Source organism: Eulemur rufifrons, chromosome 24, assembly GCF_041146395.1.
Source record: "Eulemur rufifrons isolate Redbay chromosome 24, OSU_ERuf_1, whole genome shotgun sequence".
Taxonomy (NCBI): domain Eukaryota; kingdom Metazoa; phylum Chordata; class Mammalia; order Primates; family Lemuridae; genus Eulemur; species Eulemur rufifrons.
In genome coordinates, this window is record NC_091006.1 from 3,167,546 (window position 1) to 3,194,195 (window position 26,650).

The 26,650-nt window shown below is 48.3% G+C and overlaps 2 protein-coding genes across 3 annotated transcripts in view; both read left to right on the top strand.

Moving 5' to 3' along the window:
- The window catches only part of GPATCH1 (G-patch domain containing 1), a 34,960-nt gene extending 25,578 nt beyond the window's left edge, over positions 1-9,382 (top strand). The window contains exons 16-20 of one of the 2 annotated variants that reach the window (XM_069457503.1): positions 202-418; positions 1,700-1,807; positions 3,615-3,712; positions 5,136-5,284; positions 8,975-9,382. In XM_069457503.1, coding sequence (XP_069313604.1) covers positions 202-418; positions 1,700-1,807; positions 3,615-3,712; positions 5,136-5,284; positions 8,975-9,005 — 603 coding nt within the window. In that variant the 3' untranslated portion in view covers positions 9,006-9,382. The remainder of the gene's footprint in view (positions 1-201; positions 419-1,699; positions 1,808-3,614; positions 3,713-5,135; positions 5,285-8,974) is intronic. The other variant, XM_069457504.1, reaches the window with a different exon arrangement.
- Positions 9,383-10,311: 929 nt separating this feature from the next.
- WDR88 (WD repeat domain 88) overlaps positions 10,312-26,650 on the top strand; it is a 28,276-nt gene continuing 11,937 nt past the window's right edge. The window contains exons 1-6 of the mRNA XM_069457501.1: positions 10,312-10,614; positions 15,297-15,407; positions 17,249-17,337; positions 18,795-18,858; positions 21,249-21,387; positions 22,503-22,632. Of these exons, the coding sequence (XP_069313602.1) occupies positions 10,342-10,614; positions 15,297-15,407; positions 17,249-17,337; positions 18,795-18,858; positions 21,249-21,387; positions 22,503-22,632 (806 nt within the window). The 5' untranslated portion in view covers positions 10,312-10,341. The remainder of the gene's footprint in view (positions 10,615-15,296; positions 15,408-17,248; positions 17,338-18,794; positions 18,859-21,248; positions 21,388-22,502; positions 22,633-26,650) is intronic.

A 26,650-nucleotide genomic window follows, 5' to 3' on the forward strand; every position in this document is an offset into this window, starting at 1 on the left:
TTATTGACCCAGAAACCCCACAAAAACCAATGCTGTGTGAGTAATCATTGCTTAGTTAGGTGGTGTGTGGTTCTAGATACCCGTGTACACGAGCATAAACATAGATATGTGTTCATGTGCATCTGTGAGTGTGTTCTAGAATGTTGGCTCCCTTTTACCCTTGTTTCTTTCTTCCTAACTCTCACTTCACTGCTAATACAGGTGGTGAACAAAGGTGTGGATCCGCAGACGGAGGGGGAGGGTCACCGCCCGTCCATGGACTTGTTCAAGGCTATCTTTGCCAGCTCCTCGGATGAGAAGTCCTCATCCTCTGAGGATGAGCAGGGTGGCAGTGATGACGATCAGGCCGTTACTGCGGAAGCCAACTTCCCAAGTTCCCAGGAGACCGACTTGGGGGAGACATCGTCTGTGGCCCAGGGTACGTCAGTGTTTCAGACTTGGGGATCTGAGGGAGGAAAGGGTGGTGTCTCCAGGGAAGCTGCTGGTTGGTTTAGTCTATAATTTTAAACCAGGATAACTAGCAATCAAGGCTCTCTAATCTTTTATGTTTCTAATTGGATGGAGCAGAGTTGTTTTTTTTTTTTTTTTTCTATCTGGTATAAGTCTCTATTTTTTAGCTAGTTGTGTTTGGTAATTTTCCAACTTATCATAGGAGAAAAGAATTAAAAAACGGAAAAAAAATTCATTTAAAAAGATAGCTATTTTAAAAAAAAAACCTAGCTGATGAGGAGGTGCGAGGATTGCGAGGGAACATTTGGTCATGAAGTGTGCGGCGCTTCTGCCTGCTTTCCTCGCCGTACGGCAAATCGTACGCTCCGGATCAGCAATCTGGCGGGCCCTGCCTGGTGCATAGTAGGTCTCGGTAAACGGTATCTGTTCCCGTTGCTGTGGGTCTGACGCTGGGTTAGCAGCCTGTCCTACTTGTTCTGTCCACCTCTGCCGGGAGTTTCAGGCCCAGAAAAGGGGGCTTCTGGCACTTGCAGGGGAGGGAGAGTTTTCAGACGCATGGTTGGGTGGGCACAGTTTGCCAGGTAAGCCTTGGCGTGTTCTGCCTGCGCCTGTCAGCTGATGGTGCACTTGGGTGTAATTTTTGAGGGGCTTTCTCCAAAAAGTTATATAGAAATATAAAGTATTTTTTAGTTTGACAGTTCTCATCATAAAAAAAAAGAAATATAAAATATTTTTTCTCCTTGGCTGATTGCAAATAGCAGCCTATTTCTTTTTTCGATGGAAAAAAATATATTTTTCTAATTACAAAGTCATACGTACTTGAATTTTAAAATTTTAAAAGTACGGGAATATAGAAAGCTTGAATCCTTTGTAATTCTACTTCCCAGAAATAATCACTGTTAATGCTTTCGTGTGTTTTCCAGACTTTTTCCATTTTTATATCTCTTCTTTGATAAGTGATATTGAGTGAACTTAGTCTCCCGCAGTTTTCTGGGCTGGGACATAGTCTTATATCCCTGTTTATACGTTCTTATTAATTCTCAGATGGCCCTTCCTCGGGGACATGTTTTGACCCCTTAGGTCTCAGGGGACCCGGAGTGCGTGCCCACTGGTCCCTGATGCACGTGGTCTAGCTAAGCAAAGTGGTGAAGAAAAGCACACGTGATCTGGTGGCAACAGACATTAACGAAAGGCTCAGACACAGTAATATTGGGCAAATGAACGACATTAATACCCTGGTGTTTTTCAGCTCTTGAGCCAGCACCCCAGGAGCCGGCACCTTCCTTCCCGATACGAAAGATGCAGATCGATGAAAGGGAAGAGTTCGGCCCACGCCTGCCTCCCGTCTTCTGCCCCAGTGAGTGCCCGTCTCTTTGGTTCGCCTCTTTGCATGGACACCTGTCTCCCCTGCGATGTGACAGCTCTAACAGTGCTGTTACACCCGCCCCTCTAATCCACATGAGGCCGTGGGACAGGAGGCCATGAAGGGACCAAGCTGTTCCCAGGCAGGCTTTGAAACCCGGTGTCTCCACCTAGTCCCTGAATGGTGGTTGTTGCCGTGTAGCTTCAGAGACCTTTAAACTTTTTTCTCTTAATTTTAGATGTTTACAGTAGGGTCCTAAGTATCTTAAATTTTGTCACTTATAACAGAGATAAAACTTTTCATGTCTGACAGAGCTTAAGGAAAAAAGAAAGGAAGAAAAAAGTAAAAATCTAGCATGCAAAGATGGGAGGGGAACTGCAGGGAGAAGGGTATTTTAAGACTCTTTTTTCCTTTGGCTAACATAGCAAATAAAATAAAATCTGTCCTTTCAGAAGTTAATACAGCCCACCCTCTCCCGCAGTATCTATTAACAACTTCTGTGCAATGTCATCTTAAATTGGCATTTCGTGTTAAAATGTGTAGACTGGGTTATCTTCTTCTTAAGGGCTGGGTTAATGAACTTCTGTAAGATGGCCCAGATGTATAAATAACATATGACTTTATTATTCACTGTATAGTTTCCCATAGTACCCACGTACAAATACTGATTTGGTTAACTAACCCAGCTTTCAAAGACATGATAAAAAGCAGAGACAAAAAAGCACGAAGTTTTGAAAAATTTCAGTGAAAATATTTCTCATTTGCTTTAGTAATTCAGATCCTTAGTTTAAAATTGGTGTCAGCACTTGAAAGCTAAGTTATTTGTGTTCTTTTCCCATAATGCCCTTGATACCCTTATAATAGTTAATAACTTAATTTGGTCTATGGGTTATTTAGGGGAATGGTTTTCCAAAAACTAGCATTAAAAGAAAAGTTTGGGGAGATCAAATTCTGAAAAATCTGACAAATTGTAGGACTAGAAAGTCACAGGCACCTCTTAACTGGGTTTGGAAAATACACAGACTACTGAAGCGTCTTGAAAAAATGATCCAATGATTCACCCTGCTTCTACTGTTGTGAATTTTTGTTTTGATTGGCAATTAATGACCCATGAAGACATTTTCGTCTGAATTTGGAGACAGAGAATCTCAGCACATGCTTCTGCTTTAGTTATTTTTAATGATTACGTACATTATGTTGTTTTGATGCTACTCTTCCGGTGTTTCCACTTACAAGGCAAATTCTTATAAAACGTATTTTTGTAAAGAGAGGATATAATGTAAGAAGAGCTGACATTTATGTGCCAGATTCCGGGCTGTGGGATTCGTGTGCATGGTCCTGTCTAATCTATTCTGTGTCCCTAAAAGGACAGGGATTCTTATTATGCCCATTTTATACACGGGGAAACCGAGGCTTGGGGATGTCAGGCAATGCACAAAAGATCACAGAGCTGGAGACAGCGCTAAGTTTCCAGTGCCGGCCTGTGTCTGAGCTTACCTGAGGATGTTCAGTTACAGAAGGCTTGTGGGCGTTCTGGTCTGACTTACCTTCACCTGGCTGTGGCTGGATGCTGATTGCATCAGCTTTGTTGCAGTGTCTGGCTGCTTTCTAAATACGGCTGCAAAGCGTGTGGTCATCTGTTTGCGTATCAGGCAGATGCAAATCAAAGGGCAAGAGTTCTTCCTCAGTGATACGCATCTCTCGTACATCAGGCTCTCATTCAGTAATTTAGGAACTTACTGTTTTTTATAGTCTGTATTTTTCTCCTGTAGGTCCTGTGTTTATTACATTTGTATTTCAGATGCTCGTCAGAAACTTGAGGAACCTCAAAAAGAGAAACACAAAAAAACCAAAGAAAAACACAAGACCAAGAAAGAGCACAAACGAAAGAAAGAGAAGGTGAGAGACTTCCGGGTGTCCCAGGGTCAGTTTAGGGTCTGATGCTCCTGCTTCTGCTGGCAGTTGAGCCCCCAGGGGTGGCACAGAATGCCAGTCTCCAGCCGAAGACAGTATCTTGTGACCAGGATGATGCTACACAGGTCTCTCTGGGCCTTAACAAAAATGTTGACATTCAATACAAATGTTTGATTTTTCAGAAACCTTGTTTTTCTTTCAGAGCAGAATATTTTAATTTGTGCAGTTGTACTTTAAAAAAAATTTTTTTGTGAACCTTAAAAAGTAGGAGAAAGGGCATTTAAGGATCTCAGAGCAACGGTTGGGTACTAAACAATAAAGCAGTATTTATTGATTATTCATTCCATGTTAAATGCAAGTATTATTTCGAACATTTCTCAACTACTTTGTCATTATTACAATTTGAGACTTTAGCCTGTCACTTGCCATTTGAAGTAAAAGGAAACTTGGGTAGAAGGAGTAACCTGTGCTTTCACTGTCTGCCTCTCTTACCTCATCATCCAGGTCTTCTTCCGGGGTTTGGCACGGGCTTTTCAGTAGGTTGTCATTGCTGGGGACCCACAGTGGTCTGCGCTAGTGGGGAAAGAGATGGAAACAACGCCACTATTGGCTGCCAGGAAAAAGGATTCCCGAGCACGGAGGGTGACTGAAGTTAAAAGGCTTGAACACCGAATCCTTTTGTTCTTGCCCATGTAACTTCTGCTCCCTGACCATCTGCCAGTGTCTAGTGTGTGCTTTTCCAGGCTGCGTGCCATCCTGATGTGTAGTTCCTCAGATGCCTACCAAAATAAACCAGTCGTGTTCATGGGAGGTAGCACAGGTAGCTCAAGGTCAAGATGGGATCCCGCCTGTGCCTGCTTGGTTCTGCTGTGTCTGTTGCTAGAGGATGGGTCGGGTCAGTGTGTACAGAGTTGAGAGTGTACACAGCTGTCTGCCCCCGGTCTGCCCTTGTTAGGCTAACACTTGCTCTAAATGAGGTTAAAAAATTTTGGATTTGGCTGGGCACAGTGGCTCATGCCTGTAATCTCAGCATTTTGCGAGGCCAAGGTGGGAGGATTGCTTGAGGCTGGGAGTTCAAGACCAGCCCGGGCAACATAATGAGACCTGCAAAAAAAACAATTAGCCCGGCGAAGGGGCATGCACCTGTAGCTTCAGCTACTGGGGAGGCTGAGGAAGGAGGATTGCTTGAGCCCAGAAGGTTGAGGTTACAGTGAGCTATGATTGCACCACTGCACTGCAGCCTGGGAGACAGAACAAGACCCTGTCTCTAAAAATAATAATAACAGTAATTTTGTTTTTGAATGACTCCATCAACCAAATGCCTCATTAGCCTTTCATTGTGCAGGATTACGGAGGAAAACACCCATTTGTCGCCCCCCCCCCCCGCCCCCACTTTTTTGTCTTACAGAAAAAGAAACACAGGAAGCACAAACACAAAAGCAAGCAAAAGAATAAAAAATCCGAGAAAAGTAGTAGTTCTGAAAGTACCGAGAGCAGTGACAGCCAGAGCGATGATGAAGGAGCCAAAGACGTGTCGCCACGGGAGCTGCTGAGACGGTAGGCAGCGGGAGCAGGGCTTTCAGGAGCCCCTAAAGGCCTTCTGAATACTTAACGTACTTGCTTAGGGGCAAATGTCAGCAATGAGAAATTGGTATGTTAACTAGTCTTTTTAAAAAGTTTTAATATTTAATTACATAAGTAATACGTGGGTACATTATCGTTACTAAAATTCAGACCTTACTGATAAAGCTTAACGTGGTTCTTGGTCAATTCTCCAAACCTCCTCTTTCTCCATGGTAACCTCTGCCCTCAGTTTCACGTGTCATCTTCAGGACTGTTTTGTGTAGCCATACACACACACACACGATGTGTGGACACACATTATACACACAATTTTGTGCACACTTTTCATATAAATAATTTTTATAGCATAAATTTATAGGGTAGGAACATTAATAATGAATAAATAGTGCCAAATTGCTTTCCAAAGTAGCTATATCCATTTAAATTATGAAAGTTCCTGGTTATTGTATCAGTTATAAAAGTTACAGAATTATTTGCCATTATGATGGGTGAAAAATGGTATCACGCGTTAATTTACATTTGCTCGGTTGTTAATGAGGTTGAGCATCGTTTCACGTTGCCCAGCCTTTGCTGCGGGCTCTTCTGTGGACAGCCTGCGTGTCTTCTCGCCGTTCTGTTTTCTGTGGGGGTGTTTGTTTCACTGATATTTAAGTACTGCTTGACTGATTTTAGAAATTAAAAGGTATTTCTGGATATTGATTCTTTGTGTTTTAGTGTCTTACCTATCACATGGCTTTTTTTTTTTTTTTTTTTTTTTGAGACATTCTTGCTCTGTTGCCCCAGCTGGAGTGCAGTGGCATCAGGACAGCTCACTGCAACCTCAAACTCCTGGGCCCAGGCGATCCTCCTAAGTAGCTGGGACTACAGGCTCGTACCACTGCGCCTGGCTAACTTTTCTATTTTCAGTAGAGACCGGGTCTCACTCTTACTCAGGCTCAATTGATCTTCCCACCCGGCCTCCCAGAGTGCTAGGATTACAGGCGTGAGCTACTGTGCCCGGCCCCCAAGGTTTTATTTGTGTGTATATGTATGTATACACACACACACACACACACATACACATGTATATACATGTACACACCCCCCCCCCACACACACACATACACATGCTTCCCTAATGCTTTTCATAGTTCTGTTTTTGTTTAATCTATTTGGATTGTTTGGTTTTGCTTTTTGTGAACAGAGTGAGGTTCTAACTTGTTTTTCTCCAAGTGGGTAGCCAGTTGATTAGGGTAAGTAGCCAGCTGCAATTGAAAAGAACCCCAAATCCCAGTGGCTTAGCACATGGAGTATCAACATAATTGAGGAAGTCAGTGTGGATCCCAGTTTGCTTCCACTTGAGTATGTGGTCTTCACAGGAGGGGCCCGGTTGGAGGATGGCATTTGTCACGGTCCTGCCTGGAAACCGCAGTCTTTGTTTCCACCCACAGCCCGTGGGCCGGAGCCAGCTGCGCGGTCCCGCCCAGCCACCGTGGGACTGGGAAGGGGCGAGCCCTGCTGTGGCCCAGGATGAAGGGGGAAACATCAGGGGTAAACCCAGTTCCCTGGCCCTCCCCAGTGTCGTGGCTCCTTCAGGGAAGTGTGACTTGATCGTGTTATAAATCCCGGGGCCCATTTGGGTCTGTTCCCGGAGTCTCTGTTCTCATTTCTCAGCCATGTTGTATCTTTCTGCCCAGTTTGTTTTAATTACTGTGGCTTCATAGTACATTTTGCTGTCTGGAAAGACAAGTGTCATCCCTTGTTCTTTTTCACTTATTTCTTTACGATGGACAGTATATTCTCATGATTCAAAAATGGAAAGGATGTGAGCATGTAGATTTCATCCAGAGTCCCCTGAAGTAGTTGTGCTGGTTCACATGTCCCTGTCCTGGTGTGCGAGTGGTGACAGGGATGGAGGGCTGTGGAGGGCACTGCCGGCATTTGCCCATTTAATCTGCACGCCACCCTGTAAGGTGCACACTTGGGTCACCTCATCTCACAGACAGGGAACGCAAGGCACAGGAGGTGAAGTCACTTGCTCAAGCCCGTGTAACCTCACCAACACCTGATTTTATCACTTGTGACCAGTTTTGGCCATCGGAGGAGTCATTCCTGCAGGACAGCTTGCACCTGCACACCTGGGACACACAGGCGGAAGCCTCTCAGTGTCCCCCAGGAGGGTGTGGGGGGTCGGGTTGGAGCATCGTCAGGAAACATGGGCAGATAGCCGTGTGCTGATTGGCGTCTAAAACTTACTATTAAGAGACCAAAAGTTGAAGAACAGCGTATACAGTCAGTACTGCTGACATTAAGAAGTCGCCCCGAGGCCTTTGGATTTGCCTGCACGCACACGTGTGTGTATGTACACTCTTGCATAGGAAGACGGCTGGCGGGATTCTCACTGCACACGAGAGCACTTATTTCGGAGGAAGGGCCTGGGATGGGTGGAAGGAGGGTCCGAGGTGTGAAGTGTATTTGAATATTACTCTTGTGGTTGCTAAAGGTGTAGTTCCCACAGCCCCTCATCCCCCAGCCTCCCAGTTGTCCCCAAGAAAGCTGGGGGAGGTGCCATAACCAAAGAAGCGCCTTGCTCCACTCCGTGCACCGCTGTCTGCGTCTGCCTCCTGGAACGGGTGTTTGGTGGCCTCAACCACGTGGGTCTTATCTGCACTGCCCGCCCCTGGCACGGGGTCTCTCACCTGGCGAGGGCCCCTGATACTGGACCTCAGTGGCAGCGCAACCCGGTCTGGCTGGAACTGCAGTCTTCCCCCTCCACCCCCTGCCCAGGAGACCCTGGTCCTGTCGCTCGCTGTAGGTTAGTTTTGCCTATTGTGTGTGGAATGTCACAAAAATGGAATCCGACAGTTACGTAAACTTTTTATTGCAGAGAGCAGAAACTCACGGCTCCACACATCTCCACTCCCTGGCTACACTCATGGAGAACGCAACCCCAGAGCAGGGTGTAAATGAGCTCCCTAGAAGCCCCTCCTGTCTCCTACTTACTTTTCCCATTCTCCTCCCCAAAGGTAGCTGTTCTTCTGGCTTCTGTCACCATTGGTTACTGTGGCCAGTCTTTACTTAGAGGAATCGTGTTGTATGAACTCTCGTGTGTCCAGTTTAAGAGACGCCTCTGTATCATCTTAAGCGACAGCTCCTGGCTCGTTGTCAGAGCTGTGGAATGTTCCTTTCTGTGAATACACCACAGTGTACTTATCTAGCGTGCGGGCATTGAGCTTTCTACTTTGGGGCTGTGGAGCAGGGACCTACAACCAATGTGACCCAGCTCGACTTCGAGTACAGCTGCCACAGACATTCTTGCGTTTATGAAGTTGGGATCTAAGACTGACAGCTTGGGGGCGCTGGGTGCTGGAGTGGACGTGTTTTAGTTCCTCCCAGGGTCTTACAGAAGATGAGGTAGGTTAGTGAAACCAGGATTAGAAATTGCTTTTATACACCGTCCTAATGGGAGATGTGGGTGAGTGAGTCCGTGTGTGTTTTGGGGTAACGGAAGCCGCATTTTCAGAATACAGATTAAACGATGCTTCAGCGTGGGTGGTCATCCTCTGTATTTATCGCTGCAGAAGTGCCACTCTGGCTCGGGGAGCTCTCGCACTCTCAGCCCTCGGGAAGCTGTTTGGTTTTTCAGTTCATGTCTAACTTTCTCTTTTCTGTTTTCTTTTCCAGGCTGAAATGTCTCCCACTAAGGAGGCAGTAATTGAATTCTGCCTGGCCTTGTCCCAGAATCACATCTCTTCCATGATGGAAGCTCGTTGATTGTTCAGTTAATACATTGTACAGATTGTATTTATATGTAAATTCCTGCTGTAAAATAATTTTTAAAACCTTGACATTTCAAAGACTGCCTTGAAAGGTTGCAGAAATTGATTTCTATTTTTAAGTTCACTTAGTGTCAGGGGAAAAATCCAGACTGAACAGTTTAATTAAAGTGGAATTTTTCTATTTTCTTCTTGATTTTTTAATTTCTGGAAACTTTAAAAAATAAATGAAAAGTGAAGGCTTTTCTCTGGTTTTGTGATGAAGGGAGCTGAGTCCAGATAAGCCTGGACGCTCTGGAGGACACGTGGGAGAGGGAGGTGGGCGCTTTCCTCCTGCTGCCCCAGGCTCTCAGGGTAGATGTCCCTGAAGTGTCTGGGATAGGCCTGGAGACCAAGTGCGGGAGTGACACACAGCTGGGTCACATGGCTCTGGGGCCCAGCTCTGGGACCCCCCCATGTGCACCAAGGAGACCTTTTCAAAAAGTAAAGTGTAGAGGGTCTTTACATTGGGAAGGTCGCTTCACAGGTGAGAACAATTTTAAAAGGAGAAAGAAGGAAGAAAATCACCTCTAGTTTTCCCAGCCCAGAGGTGACAAGCCCTCAATATTTTTGAATAATTCCATTTAGTCTTTTTCTTTCTTTTTTCTTTTTTTCTTTTTGAGACAGAGTCTCACTCTCACTATGTCCGGCTAATCGGCTAATTGGCTAATTTTTTAACTTTAGTAGAGATGGGGTCTTGCTCTTGCTCAGGGTGGTCTCAAACTCCTGAGCTCAAGGGATCCTCCTGCCTCGGCCTCCCAGAGTGCTGGGATCACAGGCCTGAGCTATCGCCACGGGTCCAGTCTGGTCTTTTTCTAGCCATGGGACTATTATCTGACTAGTGGTGACATTTTGTCTCTGTTACTTCCGTGGGCATCGTGACAGATAGTTTACCTCATGCTCTGATGAGGGGTGAACCCACCCCCTATAGCTGCATCCTGTTCTGTGCAGGGGCCATTCCACAACTTGCTGGCCGCCTGTCTGTCGTTGACACGAAGGGGGTTGGCCAGGAGCCCCAACACGGGCAAAGGCCACAGAAATCGCCCTGTGCCAGGGAGCTAGGAAAACCCACAGGGAGAGCACGAAGTAGGGTCCTGGTTTTGCCCGCCCGGCCTCACTGCTCGTGTCCAGAACGGGAAGCCCATTTGCGCGGGCCGAGGGCCGGGTGCGCGGTGCTGGCGCGCGGAGCCACCGTTCCGGCCAGGCCTGCGGGCAGACACCGGACCGGGCTCCGAGATGGCCTCCCGGCCGCTGTGCCCGGGGACAGCCCCGGAGCAGGAGCGCAGGCTGCCGCTTTCGGCCCGGGCCAGAGCGCAGGCTTCCCGCAGGCTGTCCTGGAGCGTCCTGGTGAGAGACATGGGCTGCTTCAAGCAGACGGTCCCCGACAGGAACCGGCATCTGCTGCCCACCGTCGACCCCCTGGCCTTGGACAAGCAGTCGCTGCTGCTGCCCAAGAAACACCAGATACCGGTGGAGACGTCCTGGGGCGATCAGGAGCCCCTCTCCAAGGTCAGAGCCGCCCGTGGGGTGGGGGCCAAGTGGCCCGTTCCCCACACGTGGGGAGGGTGCTCCGGCTGGCAGGGGACCCACTGCGGGCCCACCTGGCTTCGCCAGGACCCCCGCGAACCCCTGGCCCCCCTGCGTAGCACATACAGTGGGCAGGGCCGGCTGCCCGCGCTGCTGCCCTGGGGGATGAGGACCTTCCGCGGGGCAGCGCATCGAGACCCAACCCGAACTGAACCCGGACCCTGCGGTCTGGCCCAGCTGCCTCCGCGACGCTCCTAAAGGCAGGCCCAGGGGGCTGCGACGGGGCTCCGCCCCCCGTCCGTGGATAGAGTCAGCTGAAGAAGAAACAAAACTTAGAATAGTCAAAAGTAGATAAATAAACACAAACCTAACCGCACGACCTTGTATTCCCGGCGATGTTCGAGACATTAGTCGGTAAAACCAAGGCTGGTGGCTGGGAGAGGAAAATAGTCTGAACAGAGAGAATGCTCGGGAACGCAGGAGGATTTCCAAACCCAAATCCTGCACGAAGGCTTTCAAATCAGAGCAGAAAACTGAAACAGAACATTAGAAAAGAAGCTCCTGGGATTCTCTCAGAGGCAGAGAAAACATGTAAAGAAACAGGGGCTAAGAGAGAAAAGCGGACAGGCGTGGAGGAATGTTCCAGAAGAGCCAGTATGCACATCAGAGGTGTTGGAGAGCCAGCGAGTGGGAGGAGGAAGAGGAAGGAAACAGTGAGCTGAGGAAAGACTAGGGTGCTCTCCGGGAGAGAGCAATGCAGGGCTGGCAGGAAATAGAACCCACACCTGGCAGGTGCCTGAACTGCAAGGATGGGGAGCAAACGGAAAAGCTGGGGTTGCACTGAGATGCCGGGCTTCTCCAGCTTCTCCAGCTTCTCCAGCCGTCGGAAGACCCTGGTAGGTCGGAGTCAGCAGTTGTCAGTGGGCTGACAGCTTCCCCCTCTAGAGTGGAGTACTGGGGTGTCCACGGGGAAGGCTGTGTTTCAGTGCTTTGCTAGGCTTCTAGTTGTGATATTCTGGTTTTCAAGTAAAATGAAAGAGGAGCGTAGAAATTGTATTTTGCTTGTTTATATTTTTAATACATCCCCAAGGCTCAAATTCAATAGGTGTAAAAGTTTTTTACAATGAAAAGTATCCCCAGCACTCTTGTCCCCCAACTCTCTCATTTTTCTATAGAGGCAACAAATGTTTCTAGTTTCCTCTGTATCCTTACAGAGATATTTTTTGCACAAACAGCAGGTGTAGGCCGGGCGTGGTGGCTCACGCCTGTAATCCTAGCACTCTGGGAGGCCGAGGTGGGTGGATCGTTTGAGCTCAGGAGTTCGAGACCAGCCTGAGCAAGAGCGAGACCCCATCTCTACTAAAAATAGAAAGAAATTATATGGACAGCTAAAAATATATATAGAAAAAATTAGCCGGGCATGGTGGCTCATGCCTGTAGTCCCAACTACTCGGGAGGCTGAGACAGGAGGATCGCTTGAGCCCAGGAGTTTGAGGTTGCTGTGAGCTAGACTGACGCCACGGCACTCACTCTAGCCTGGGCAACAGAGTGAGACTCTGTCTCAAAAAAAAAAAAAAAAAAAAAAAAAAAAAAAAACAGCAGGTGTACTTGAACACTTAGGGAAATATTTCCCACCACTTTTTTTTTTTAAACATAAGTGGAAGCGTATCTTACACCCTTTCTGCACCTTTTTATTTTTTTTACGTAGTGTATTTTAGAGATCTTTCCCTACCAGTACATAACAGATTCCTTGTTCTTTTTTTTTTTTTAATAAATATATAGTATTACATGGGATAGCCATCCCTTAATTTATTTAATCAGTCTCCTATGAATGCACATTCAAGTGGTTTCTGGTGGTTTTGGGTGTGGGATTTTTATGGTTGGCTAGGCTGACAGAGGTGGAGAAATTCTATAGAGTTCTAAGAGGAAGGTTTGTGAACTAGAATCTTCTACCTGGCCAGACTGCTGATTCCTGATAAAGGCAACAGAAAGACATTTTCTTCAGAGCTGCAAAGACTCAGAAAAAATGCCTCTCTTTGAGGAAAGAATTACTCAAGGGAGCACTCCAGCAAAGACTGAAAAATCAGAATTAAAAACACAAGTAAAAGAAAGTGCTTTAGAATAAAGAGAGGGAAGCAATGATTGAAAACAGATGTTTATGTACTGCGGTTAATGTGGTTGCATAGCTCAATGGAAATGTAAATAAGTGATCCTTTCTATTTTATATTTTTACTTTTCTTTTAGAAACAGGGTCTCACTCTGTTGCCCAGGCTGGAGTGCAGTGACGTCATCGTAGCTCACTGCAGCCTCAAACTCCTGGGCTCAAGTGATCCTCCCACCTCAGCCTCCCAAGTAGCTGGGACTACAGGCGGTGCCATCACCCCCTGCTAGTTTTTTTATTTTTATTTTTGTAGAGGCTGCTTTTCTATGTTGCTTGGGCTTGTCTCCTGGGCTGAAGGGATCCTCCCACCTCCACCTCCCGAGTGCTGGGATCACAGGCGTGAGCCATTGCACCCAGCTAACAAATGATCCTTTAAAACAAAGGTGCACCATGCAAAAAGAATAATGTTCCAAGACTGATATTCCAGATGACTTCATCGACATCTCTGAGATGATTTGTTAAAGAACATTCTCAATAGTGTTTCATTCCTTTCTCGTTAGTGTTGAGTTTAAAAAAAATCACATACAGATATATAGTGTTTCATTCTTGGTCTTGGTTTAATGCACACTCACACACAGATGAGTCACATGTGTTTTTAATAATAATTGGTGCAAAACCTCCCCCCATTTAGGATGGCCTTACCGACTGTTCCGAGTCTGGCACGTGCATCTCCCTGTTCCTTCTTCCCTCTGTCTTGCTGATGGGTGGATCAAACCCGGCCTCAGGGGTCCTCGTTGTCACGCTCTCTTCACACCCTCCCTCCAGGGGACATCACCTCTGGGCAAGCCTTCCCTGACCCCCATCTAGAAAGCCCGGGTCACTGGTCTCTTCCTCAGCTCTCGCCCTGGCCAGAAGCCCCTGCCAGGCGCCCCCCGCCCTCCAACCCCGGCCACCTCCTCGCGCTCGGTGGTGCTTTCTTGGTGCCCGCTGGGACCCAGGCCCGACACGCGGGGGCGCTCAAGATCTACTTGTTGACTAAAGGAACGCACGCTGCGCGTAATGAGAAAAGAACCAACGTTTTTGTTTTACGCAAATTGGACCCTCCTCTGCGCAGGTTTCTTGAGCGCCTCTGAAACGTATGCGCGTGTTTGGAACCTCTCTCCGCAGCCGCTTGGGACCCCCCTGCAGAACGGACCCCGAAGATCATACACAGAAACAAATCTGAAAGGTGGTCCCCAAAAGGCCCGCCGCGGGGACAGCGGGATTGTCCCCCTCTTGCTGCTGTGCTTTTCCAGGACGGAATCCTGTCTTTGTAAGGAGAGAAAAGAACCAAACCCGACGGTGCTGCGTCCGGCCAGAGCCCGCGCAACAGGCGGCGGGCCGGGGCGGCCGGGGCGGGGGTCTGGGCCCGGGAGCCACGGACTGGGGAGTCCCGTCCCGGGCCCGGGGCGATCCCTTGGCAGCTGCTCCCCGGACGCCGGACCCCCAGCCCGTGCTCCCCGCGCCCTCCGCCCACCCCTGTTTGCCTACTGCCCCTGGCGGCCAAGCGCGCGTCCCCTCGTCCCCGTGTCTCCTGGTGGCCGGCCTGCTTCCCCGTGGCCCCGCGTCCCCATGTCCCCACGTCCCGTGGCCCCGCTCCCCCTAGAGGCGAGGTGTCCTCTCTGCGTGCCTCCAGACACCCGGCCTGACCCGCACCCCGCAGGCCCCCCGCCCCGCACGCCCGCATCCCCTCGTACCCGCGCCTCCCGCAGTCTTCGTGCGTCCCGCACCCGCGCTGCCCGGAAGCGATGCCCAAGCCGGTTGCGGTCCCCTCGTCCCAGGTCCCTCGCTGCTCTCCCGGCCCCGCAGGTCAGCATCCCCCCGTCCCGCAACGTCGCCGTGGGAGGAAGGGGAGCGGGACATTTTCACACTTGCTCCCTCTATCCTCCCCACCCCCGCCCAGTTTACTGAGATGTAATTCACGTACCACGTAATTGAACCACGTAGGTGTACGACGCCGTGGTTTTTAGCGTATTCACAGGGGCGTGCAACCCTGTAGGTCTGCCTTTATGCCGTTACTACGCTGTCTTGATTAGTTGCTTTGTAGGAAGTTTCAAAATCGGGACGTGTGAGTCCTCCGTCTTTGTTTCTCTTTTTCACATTGTTTTGGCTGTTTGAGTCATCTTGGATTTCCACATGTGTTTTAGGATTAGCGTGTCAATTTCTACAAAGAAGTCAGCTTGGATTTTGGCAGGATGGTGTTGATCTGGTAGACCATTTGGGAGAGTATTGTCATTTTAACTAAGTCTGCCCATCTATGAACATGGGATGCCTTTCCAGTTATGTGGGTCTTCTTTAATTTCCTGCAGCAACATTTTGTAATTTTTAGAGTATAAGCTTGACACTTTCCTTGTTCAATTTATTCCTACCTAGTCTTTAGGATGCTTTTATAAATGGAATTTTTAAATTCTTTTTTTTTTTTTCCGGTTGTTCATTGCAAGTGTTTAGAAATCAAATTGATTTTTGTGTATTGACCTTGTATCCTGTAACCTTGTTGAACTCATCTGGTCTATCCTTTTTTCAGATCCCATTTAAAATTCTGCGTGGGCATGAGCACTTTGTGAGTTCCTGCCATTTCTGTGTGGATGACACAAAGCTCCTCAGTGGCTCCTATGACAGCACCGTGAAACTGTGGGTAGGTGGCCGGGTGTTAGGTTCTCCCGGAACTAAAACATCTCGAAAGCCTAGACACCTCTTGTGGAGAGTTCCCCAGGACTGAGTTCCCAGACACTCACAGATCCCAACGGTTTGTAAAGGCCTTTTGAGCAAAGTGCAAAAAAGAGGAGAAATTAAGGGCCCACCCTAGGTGAAGTTAGTGTAGCTTCTTGAAACAGGTGGACTCTTGAGCCCAGGCCAGCAGCCTAGACATGTCTTCCCCTGGTGAGTTCCTCTTTGGGATCCCTGCTGAACTTTCCAGCCACTAGGCTTTGAGCAGGGCCTGCTGAGTTCACCCAAACATGACCCCATTGTTTCAAGTGCCAGGAGCAGGGGTTAGGGCTCTGGGTCTGCACAAGAGAGTTCACATAGCAGGCCTGGGACTGCTATCTTTAGAAAGGCCTGCTGGCTGGGCTGCCCTTGGCTTGCATCTGGGAAGTGACTGGTGAACAGTTCCTAACAATCCTGTGAGGTTTTCCCTAGGTGATAAGGGAGGCTCACTCTGCCTCGACTATTTATGCAAACTGCTTTCCTTCTGGGAGTTTGGAACTTTGGTGCAGAGTGACTCCATGGGAGAAGACTCTTGGAAACCTGTGCCTGGTTTCCTCGGGACTTGACCCCAGGCGCCTTTCCCGTTGCCGGTTTTACTTTGCGTCCTCTCGCTGCACTAATGCTTAGCCGTGACGGCCCACTGTATGGGGTGTCCAGCGCATCCTGGAGAATCACCAAACCTGGGGGGATCGTAGGGACCCAGACACAGGGTCCTTTGCCTCCCAGAAAGTCCTGAGGTCCTAATGCAGAGTAGTTTCTGCATATCAGGGGCCGATGTCACAGGCCTACCCTTGTCAGGCCAAAACGCTCCCTTGCACCGGAGTATTACAGAGCAACGCAAAACGGTCTAGTAATTCACTGTCTTGCCAATAACATTTGCTTTAAGAGGACTTTCCACCTCTGCCTATCCTGAAAAGCTGTTGGCACATTTCTTACTAAAAATATATTCTCTTTGCTACCACAGACACCCTTGTGCCTTGGCAGCCGGCTTTGCTCTCATCTCATTCCCTCGCTGTAGACCTTCAGCGTGAGTGTGGGCAGGGGCCGGTGCCCGCTGTTGGGTGTGCTACAGTTGCTGTTAACCATTCCCCTTCAGAACACTGGCACCACCTGGACTGTTGCCAATGGCCTTGCCATCACCCATGATGCATAAGGAACCTTTTCGTGCCGAAGTCTTTGACCGCAGTTCCGGTTATTTCTTTAGGAGAGACTCATCAGAGTAGAATTGTTGGGGCAAAGGGTGTGAACTTTTAAAAAGTTCTTGAAAGATAGTGCTAGATTCTGAAAACCTTCTTTGGCCAGCAGAGGTTGAAAAAATGATGTGTTTGGGACACAGTGACTCATGCCTATAGTCCCAGCTACTTGGGAGGCTGTGGTGGGAGGATCCCTTGAACCCAGGAGTTTGAATCCAGCCTTGGAAACATAGCAAAACCCTGTCTCTTAAAAAAAAAAAAAAAAGCAAACAAACCCCCCCCCATAAAAGTATCTGTTTGCAGCTGTGCTCCCAGAGTGGCCAGTGCCCTCTGGTACCGTGGAACTGAGGGAGAGTTTTCTGCGGAGGCTGTGCGTGTGAGGGCGCGTCCTTCCTGTGGGGGGAGGGACGCTGGAAAGCCCTTTCACCCTCTGGAGTGAGAGTGAGAGTCCTAAGACCTTGGGATTCTTGTACTTCGCTGCTGGAGGCCAGCTAAGGGCTGATGTGGACCTTGGCTCACGACTTCTGCAACCGCGGCAGTGACCACTGTCTCTCCCTCTCTCTCCCATTGATTTGAGGATGCTGTTCATGGATCCCTGGTGCACAACTTTGAGCCCAAGCCCAAAGCTCCGGTGTTAGAGTGCAGCGTCACGGCCGACAGCAGAAGGTGATCTTGCCCCCGAGGAACCCGAGTGGGGAACGTGAGAGTGAGCAGGCAGGCTGGTTACAGGCAGGTCAGGGATGGTTTCTGTTTTGGGGGGGAGGTTCTTTTTGTTTGTAAAGCAAATATACAATTATAGTCCCATATACTGGTCTAAAATTGGTTTCCATTTTTCGCTGTGAGGATCAAGCAGATGTGGCAACACTTTGCAAACATAAAGTGCTCAAAAGAGAAAATTTGTTGCGGCTCATACAAAGCCGGTCTGAATTTTCTTTACGAAGTTTCTTTTCCATAGTCACATGTAGACAGGTGCACCTGCAAAGGATTTAGCAATTTAGTCCTTAGCAATTGCAGCCTTCATTTCTCGGGGGAAGGTGAGGCCTGGGGAGGCAGCGGCAGGCCCCGGCTGCCGGCTAGGAGGGGTTAAGGCTCAGGGGCAGCAGGCCACAGAGAAGGGCCTCTGGGGTGCGTTTGCTCCAATCCACTCACACAGACGTGAGATTGGCCTTTAACAGACAAGGGAATTTGCTTTAAAATGGATTTACTTTTACCGTCAACAGCAGCTGTAAAACTAGTTAGCAGAAAACTAGCATGGGGACCGGGCACAGTGGCTGCCACCTGTAATCCCAGCACTTTGGGAGGCTGAGGTGGGAGGATGCCTTGAGATCAGGAGTTCGAGAGCAGCCTGGGCATCATAGGAAGACCCCATCTTTACATAAAATAGAAAAATTAGCTGGGCTCAGTGGCACATATCTATAGTCCTAGCTACTGGGGAGGCTGAGGCAGGAGGATCGCTTGAGCCCAAGAGTTTGAGGCTGCAGTGAGCTATGATCGCACCACTGTACTCCAGCCAGGGCAACAGAGTGAGACCCTGTCCATAAAAAAAAAACCAAAAATCAAACAAACAAACAAAAAAACCCCAAACAACTAGCATGGGAATTTAACTTTCATGGAGCCATTGAGACCACTTATATAGAGGACAAACTTTCCACAGAAACATACAATGTAAGAAGACAAAAGTACATTTGTATGTTTTTGCTAAATGTATGAGAAAATCCTTCAGAACAAAATGAGCAGTCTGTTAAAGTCTCTTCCTGTAAACAGAGACCTGTGAGCAGAGAGGGAAGCGATTGATCCTTGTGAGTTGCAGAGATCCCCTTAGCAGAAGAAAGTAAATTGTAGAACAACAACAACAACAAAAATGATACTGTTAAAGTCCTCGGTGTAACAGCGTATCTGGGCGGCTGCAGGATCACGGAGATAACTGTGCGGTGGCATCTCGTGTGTTAGGTTCTCTCTGTTTTCAAAGGATGCTCCCAGCGGCTCACGGAGCATCTCTTGAAGGCTGTTTTATCACTTGCAACCTAGATCCTAAATTATAAAAAGAAGAGAAAGTCCTTGTAGAAACCGTAGGCATGATTGTCCCTGTCGTTAACACCCTATGTTTGTCATTTTATCTCCAGAATCATTGCAGCATCCTATGACAAAGTGTTGCAGGCCTGGGACCTCGAGACTGGCAAGCTGCTGGTACGTGTGCCCTGCCCGGCGGGGGCGGCACGGCACAAGGTTTGAGGGGGCCTTAGGTAGCTCTGGGCTGGACCCGGGGTGGGGGGAGGTGACAAAAGTCCCGGTCTCCCCGGAAAGGAGAGCTTGCCCAGGGGCCCGAGATGTGGATGCGGACTGTGCCCCATGGCGGCCGCTGCTTGCAGAACCGCCCCTGGCAGAGCTTGGAGGGCGCAGGAGAGGCAGGGTGGGCGTGGGAGAAGGAAAGCGTCCCACCGCAGGCAGAGCGAAGGGTTCGGCTAGAAAGACGGGAAGGATTTGGATAGACAGAAAGAAGCCAGGAGTAGCGGTGGCCGGGGGTGGCATTCCAGGGTTCCCTGTGGGATGCTTAGATTTCATGAGGCAGAAAGTGGCCAAAAAACCAGGGTTCTGGGCCTTCCCGATCTGTTCTCTCTCCGTCTTGCAGGGGGCCACTATCCACCCATCCACCAGGCCTGAGACCCCTCCCTGTCCCGCTCCCACACCCAGGTGGCCTCCGTCCTGCTCGGGGGCCTCCTCGGGGTCTCCTGTCCCTCCCCTGCTGGCAGCTTCTCGCAGCCTGCCTTCTCCCTTCCTCTTGTTTTCTCTCCTTAAAAAACAACTTTTCTTGTTAGTGCAAAGGTCAATTTATATTCATCGTAGAAAGTTTTAGGAAGGCAAGATAAACCACATTAAAAAAAAAAAAAAAAAACCAGAAAAACCTTAAAACTACCACTCCGCTTACAGTTAACATCTAGATGTCTTTGTTCCTACATATGAACACAGGCGAGTGCATTTGGTTAACACAGTGTCATTATACGTACTTCTTTCTGGACCCTGGCTTTGCCCACTTAACAATGAATCGTGAATAACTGTGTGTCTACATCATCCTTTTGAATGGGATACGTGAGATTCCGCAGAACAGCTGGGGCAGGCCCCATCTCACCATTCCTGGATATAGGACATTAACGCTGTTTTTATTTCTGTCTATCATAAACAAAGCTACAATGAGGACAGTTTGCATTTATTTTTTGTACATATGCTCCAATATTTCTTTAGGATATGTAGCTAGATTTGGTTGCTAATTTAAACAGTGTAGAAACATGGAGTTTTAAAATAGCCTTCAGCAAGCCGTGCCCGCTCGTGCCCTGGGCACCAGAGCTCACCTCCCGCGCCCCATGCTGGGTGTCATGATTTAAAAAAAATTTTAGCCGATTCAGTAGGTGCAAAGTGAGACTTGCACTGATTGCTCCTGACTTTGGGCATTTTCCCAAATGTTTATTTCTTCTTATACATTTCCTGTTCTGGCTACAGCCAGTTTTTCTCTTTGAGGTGCTTTTCTTTTTAAACTTTTTAAAAGTGCTTTTGTTTATTTTTGTTGCACGAATAATTCACGCCACTTGCCAGCTATATTCATGCCACAGCTGAATCGGTTATCTACAGCTGCTTGACGAATTGCTCTACAACTTAGCAGTTTCACATGACGAACGTTTATTACCTCACTCAGCTTCTGACAATTAGAAATCTAAGGGCAGCTTAACCGGGTGATTCTGGCTCAGGTCTCTGGTGAGGTCACAGTTCAGATGTCATCTGGGGCTACATATGTCATCTCAAGACACCACGAGGCTGAAGGTTCCCTTCTGAGATGGCTCACCCACATCGCTGTTGGCCTGACGCCTCGGTTCATCTCCCTGTGGGTCTCCATGGAGACATAGAGCTACTTGAGTGTCCCCAGGACATGACAGTTGACTCCACAGAACAAGTGGCCCAAGAAGGAGCAAAGAGCAAGTTGTGATTTCTTTTATAACCTAGTCACTCACTTTCCAGTCACTCGGTCCAGCCCACACTCAAGGGGCGTGGGCTCAGGCTCCACCGTTTGGAGGGAGGACTACTGAAGAATTTGTGGGCATACTTAGAAACTGTTACAATAGTGATACCACAATTTATAGCAGATGGAGAGATTCCCCTTTCCTCGATTGCTGAGTAGCTCATTGTCCCCTTCTTGTGGTTTGCTGCCAGCCTCCCCCAGGGGACAGGGAGGGGCTGGGGCTGTGGTGTCTTGTCCACACTCCCAGGTGCAGGGCAGACGTTCAGTAAACACCTGTTTATGGACCTGAGCAGGAGTAGTCGCCTTACTGGGACCTGCTGCCAGTTCCGCCAGGTGCTGTCCCTACCCCATTCATCTGTCCTAGATACAGATGCATGCAGAACCTTCATTAATTAAATTAATTAGTTCCACTTAAGAAAACTTACAAATCCAGTTCCTTACTTGCCTAGCCCACTGCAAGCGCCCAGCAGCCACAGTGCGTAGCTAGGACGTTTCCATCCTCACAGACGGTGCCCCCAGGCTCTGGGCGAGAGAGAAAACAACCTTTTCCACTGTTGCCCCATTTCAGTGGCAGGTTGAGTACGATTCCTTCATCGTCTCCTGTAAGTTTTCTCCTGACGGCAAATACGTGGTCTCCGGCTTGGATGTGGATCACGAGATCCGAGTAATGGACGCGGAGAACACCGCCACTGTCTCGCTCGTCAAAGGTGAGGCTGCCCTGGCTCCCTGTCTGCTCTGATGCCATGGCAACAGCCGCTTGTCACTTGTGACTCTTGATTGCTTTATTTGGTGCGACTGTAATGGCATGCACCCCGGCATTAGTGCTGGGACACTGGGTGATACAGGCACAGTTAATCCCAGGACCCGTCCTCTTCAGCTAACGCTTTTCCGCTCAGTCTCCTGCCTGTGACGGATGAAATGATGTTCTGCTCCCGCAGCACGTGGACATCCAAAGCCTAGTCCTTCACTGAGGGAGGCTCAGGCTTCTGAACATGTTTACCTGTATTTTTAAAACATAAAAATAGTAACCACCGTATGTCAATTTCCTGGTTGTGACACGGTGCTGCGGTGGTTACGCAAGATGTTGCGTGGCCGGGAGCTGGGCGAAGGGCACACGGATCTCTCCGTGTTATTCCTTACACCTGCATGTGAGTTCATGGTCATCTCGAAATAAAAAACACGTGTAACCATTGTGAGGCAATCCCTTATGTAAAGTAAAAAGCAAAAGCCTGTTTACACACCCTGCCTCCTCCCCGGCGGTGACTGTGGCGTTGCTGGGTGGCCTTCCTGCACACACCAGCACTTCCCGTAGGTGTTTGGTTTCCTTTCATCCACGTGGCACCATGACGGTGCACTGTCCCACGGCTGGCATTTGTCCCTTAGTGGATCACCTCTTACTCTGCCTCTTCTCCATGCCCCGGCCACCACCGGACCTTTGCACATGCTGTTCCTTCTGCCTGGAGTGTCTTCCTCTCCTGCTTCCCTCGCTGACTGTTAGGGCCCTTCCTGGACCCCTCAGGGCGGGCCAGGCTTCTGCTGGCCACGGGCCTCGTGCGTTCCTCTCATGGCCTGTGGCATGAGGAAGGTCACTGCCTCCCCCATCAGACTGCGGACTCTGTGAGGGCAGAGAGCAGGTGGGCCGTGCTCCCTGCTCACGGCCTGGCACACAGCAGGCACTCGGGAAATGTCCGTGCAGGTGCGTGGTCCCTCGTGAAAACTGGAATTGCATTTCGTAACACCGTGGATGGCTGGGGGCGTCGTGTGAGCCCTCTGGCCCAGCCTGTGGAAGGCGTGGTGAGGAGTCACTTTCCCTGTGCCACAGATCATCACAGAAAGTCCATCACCGCATGCTGCTTTGACCCCGACAGCCAGAGGGTGGCTTCCGTCTCGCTGGACAAGTGCATCAAGATCTGGGATGTTACGTCCCAGGCCACACTGTTCACCATCACCAAGTGAGGAGGCCCCCGAGGCTGGCAGCGTCCCGAATCAGGGAGGTGGGAGGGATGTCCCCGTTTATGCCCTCCCTCCTGGATTCCACGTCTCCGTGTGGGCACTCCTGCAGCCTGGGCACAGGTGGTCTGAGGAGGCTGGAGGCAGACAGGCTGGGGAAAGCTGCGGGCTGGGCCTCAGATGCGGCTGTTTGTTTTGATGGGAGCCACCCCAGGAAAACACTGTGCCTCTAGGGACTCCCCAAAAAGGTGACACTGCCTCATCTCCTATAAAATGGGAAGATCGGATAACCCAGGGCCTGTGAGGGTCACTAGAGTCCTCTCCAGCAGGCCCTGGGGCCGGGATCCCGGAATGTGTGTGTGCCTGCCGCCCCGGCCGGTGCGCTCGTGCTGGTCTGGCTGGGCATTAAGGGGGTGTAGGAGACTCGGAGCTTCAGGGCTGGCCTTTTGGCGTGGGACTTCTGAGGTCACACACACAGGGGCCCAGCCTCAGAAGGGCCCCACACTTGATTTCAGGCTCTGCTGGCGAAGTCTTGAAATTCTTAACAATATCTGAATAAGGAGGCTTGCATTTTTAAATTTCAAAAGTATGTAATTTACTTTTTGAAAATGCAAAACATGCAACACAGTACAAAATTTAAAAGGCACAAAAGGATATATAGTAAAAAATATCTCTCTTAGGTCTGGTAACCAGTTTCCCTCCCCAGAAGCTACTACTTTCCTTCCTCCCTCCCTTCCTTCCTTCCTCAGCTTTATTGCGATGTAATTCACATGCCATACAACCCACCCATTTAAAATAAATTCAGTAGTTTGGGGGATATTATATCATTATTTTTAGTTGTGGTAAAATATATAACAACATAAAACTTGACATTTTAACCATTTTTAAGTGCACAATTCACGGTATTAATTACATTCACAATGTTGTGCAACCATTACCACGATCTATTTCCAAAACAATTTCATCGCCCACGCAGAAACTCTGTACCCATTAAGCAATGACTCCCTACTCCCCTCCCCCAGCCCCTGGGAACCTTTATTCTACTTTCTGTCCCTATGAATTTGCTTATTCTAGATATTTCATATAAGTAGAATCATACACTTGTCCTTTTGTGACTGGCTTATGTTACTTAAAATAATGTCCTCAAGGTTCATGCATGTTATGATGTGCACGAGAACTTCATTCCTTTTTATGACTGAGCAGTATCTCATTGTATATATACCATATTTTATTTATTCATCTCTTGACGAACACTTGGTTGTTTCTACCTTTTAGCTGTTGTAAATAATACAGCAATGAATACTGAGGTACCAGTGTCTGTTTGAGGCCCTGCTTTCAATTCGTTTAGCTATGTGCTTAGGAGCGGAATTGTTGGACCATAAGGTAATATGATATTCAGCTTTTTGAGCAACTGGGACCTCCCCTTTTAATTTTGCATTAGGCCCTGAAAATTATATAGCTGGTCTTGCCAGAGGATTTTGAAAATTCATAATCTCAACCGATTGTGAAACTTGTAAGCAGTAAACATAAGTACTTTTATAATTTTGTGCTTCAACTGTCAATCAAAATTTAGAAAACTCAGGAGTAGAAGGAAAGTCTGTCGTATTAACAGGTATTTCTGCTTATCAGGTTCTGTCTTCCTTTTGATGTTCCATGTTTCCTTCTTTTACTGTTTCCTGTCTGTTCAGGAAAAAATTCTTTTAGCCATTCTTTTAGGGTGGGTCTGTGGGCACCAGTCTCTTAGTTTTTCTTCATCTGAGAATGGCTGGATCTCCCTTTCATTCCTGGGTGATAGTTTTGCTGGATACAGAAATACAGGTTGACAGTTCCTTCCCATCAGTACTTGAAATCGTCTTGTCCCTTTCTTCCGGCCTCCACGGTTCCGATGAGAAATCCGCTGTCATTCCCATCACTTTCGCCCTGTGGGTCAGGTGTCATTTCTCTTTCATTGCCCTTGAGAGTTTTTCTTTGTCTTTAGTTTCAAGAAGTTTATTATGATGCATCTGTGCATATATTTCTCTGGATTTATCCTATTTGGGATTTACTCAGATTCTTGAATCTGAAGGTTTATATCTTTTGCCAAATTCAGTAAAATTTCAGCCATTCTTTTTGAGACATGGTTTCACTCTGTTGCCCAGGCTGGAGTGCAGTGGTGTGATCATAGCTCACTACAGCCTTGAACTCCTAGGCTCAAGAGATCCTCCTGTCTCAGCCTCCTGAGAAGCTGGGATACAGGTGTTTGCCACCATGCCTGGCTAATTTTTAAAATTTTTGTAGAGACAGGGTCTTGCTGTGTTGCCCAGGCTAGTCTTGAACTCCTGGCCTCAAGCAGTCCTCCCGAAGTGCTGGGATTACAGGCGTGAGCCAAGGGCTCTGGCCACAGATATAATTTCTTTAATTGCTTTTTCAGCCCAGCCTTCTCTCTCCTCTCTTTCTGGTAGTCTAATGACACAAACGTTAGATCCTGTTTTCTTCCCCCAGTCTATTTTCCTCTACTGTTCGGATTGGTCAGTTTATAGTATCCTGTCTTCATGTTCACAAATTCTTTCCTCTGTCCGCTTCATTCTCCTGTTGAGCCATCCAGTGAATTTTTTATTTCAGTCATTGAATTTTTCAGTTCCAAAATTTCTGTTTTGTTCTTATATCTTCCATGTCTTTGCTGAGGTTTTCGGTGTTTTCATTTGCTTCAAGCATAATTATCACTGTCCACGTGAGCATTTTTATGATGGCCTCTTAAAAATCCTGGTCAGGTCATTCTAGCGTCCGCGTCATCTCCGTGCTGACTCCTATTGATTAACTTGCTCGTTCATGTTGAGGTTTCCTGGCTCTTGGTGGGATGACTGATTTTCAGTTGCATCCTGGACATTTTGGGTATTATGAGACTCGGGGTCTTATTAAAATCTTTCATTTTAGCAAAGATTTCTACAGCCTGGCGAGGTTGGCAGCCTGGGCTCCCACTCAACTTGCAGACGGAGTTAGAGCTGGAGCTGCTGTTTTTCCTGAAATGTTTGCCTGGAGCGAGGCGGTTGCTTTCCCAAAGTTTTCTGTCTTGCTAGACTGCTCCTATCCTGGCCCTTTGCCTAGGGAGAGGGGGCTTTTCTTGGGGACTCTTTTTTTTCTTCCCTATACCCATTATGGTTTTTAGTTTAGATTAGTTTTTGGTTGCAGACTTTTCCAGCACCTAGTCCAGGATATATGAGACAGAAAGAAAAGCAGGGAACCCGCCGCGTGTTGTGCTCGGGTTCCAAGATCTCTAACTGCCTCTTCCCTCCGCCGTTCATCGTCTTCTTGTATTTGCTTCACACATAACATCCAGGGCTGTCGGCTGTGCTCAGCAGCGGGAACAGGGAGAAGCACGTTGATTCTGTCTTGTCCCAAACTGCAAGTGCAGCATAGACATTGCCCCCAAACTTTTGTACAAGTAAGATGGTCTTTCGTGAGAGGTGGCATTTATCTGAAATGAGAGCCCATCACGGAGAACAGAAATAGCTCTGGTTTAGACCTCGGTGCCTGAGTTCTGCGGAGGGCTCGTTGTCAAATACCAGCATGTGCCAGGACGCTGCTGAGCCCGCCGGGCACTGGGGACCTCGGAGGTGTGTCCTGGACACCCTTGGGAAGTGGATATTTCTTCTCTTTTGATCTTTCTCAGCTGGTGCCTTTCAAAGAACCAAAACAGGGTCCAAAACTCTGACCTGAGCTCTAGAAAACAGTTTCATGCAACCTTCTCCTTTTGGACAAAATGATTGATTTTATGATCCAGAGTACTCAGAGAGGCACAGTGTGTTTATAGGCTCGCTTGAAAACTCTGCTTATAAGAGGAGGTGAGAATCACGGGAAAAATACGTTGAGGATCACAAATAAAAAGTGGCAACATTCTGATTTATTTCTTTTTCAAAAAAGGAAGACATTTAAAAATTGAGAATGAATAACCCAAAACTTTATTAATTAAATATATAACATCAAAACATGTTTTAATGGCACTGAAGACAGATGGGGAGCGGGCGGCTGGGGTAGGGAAGT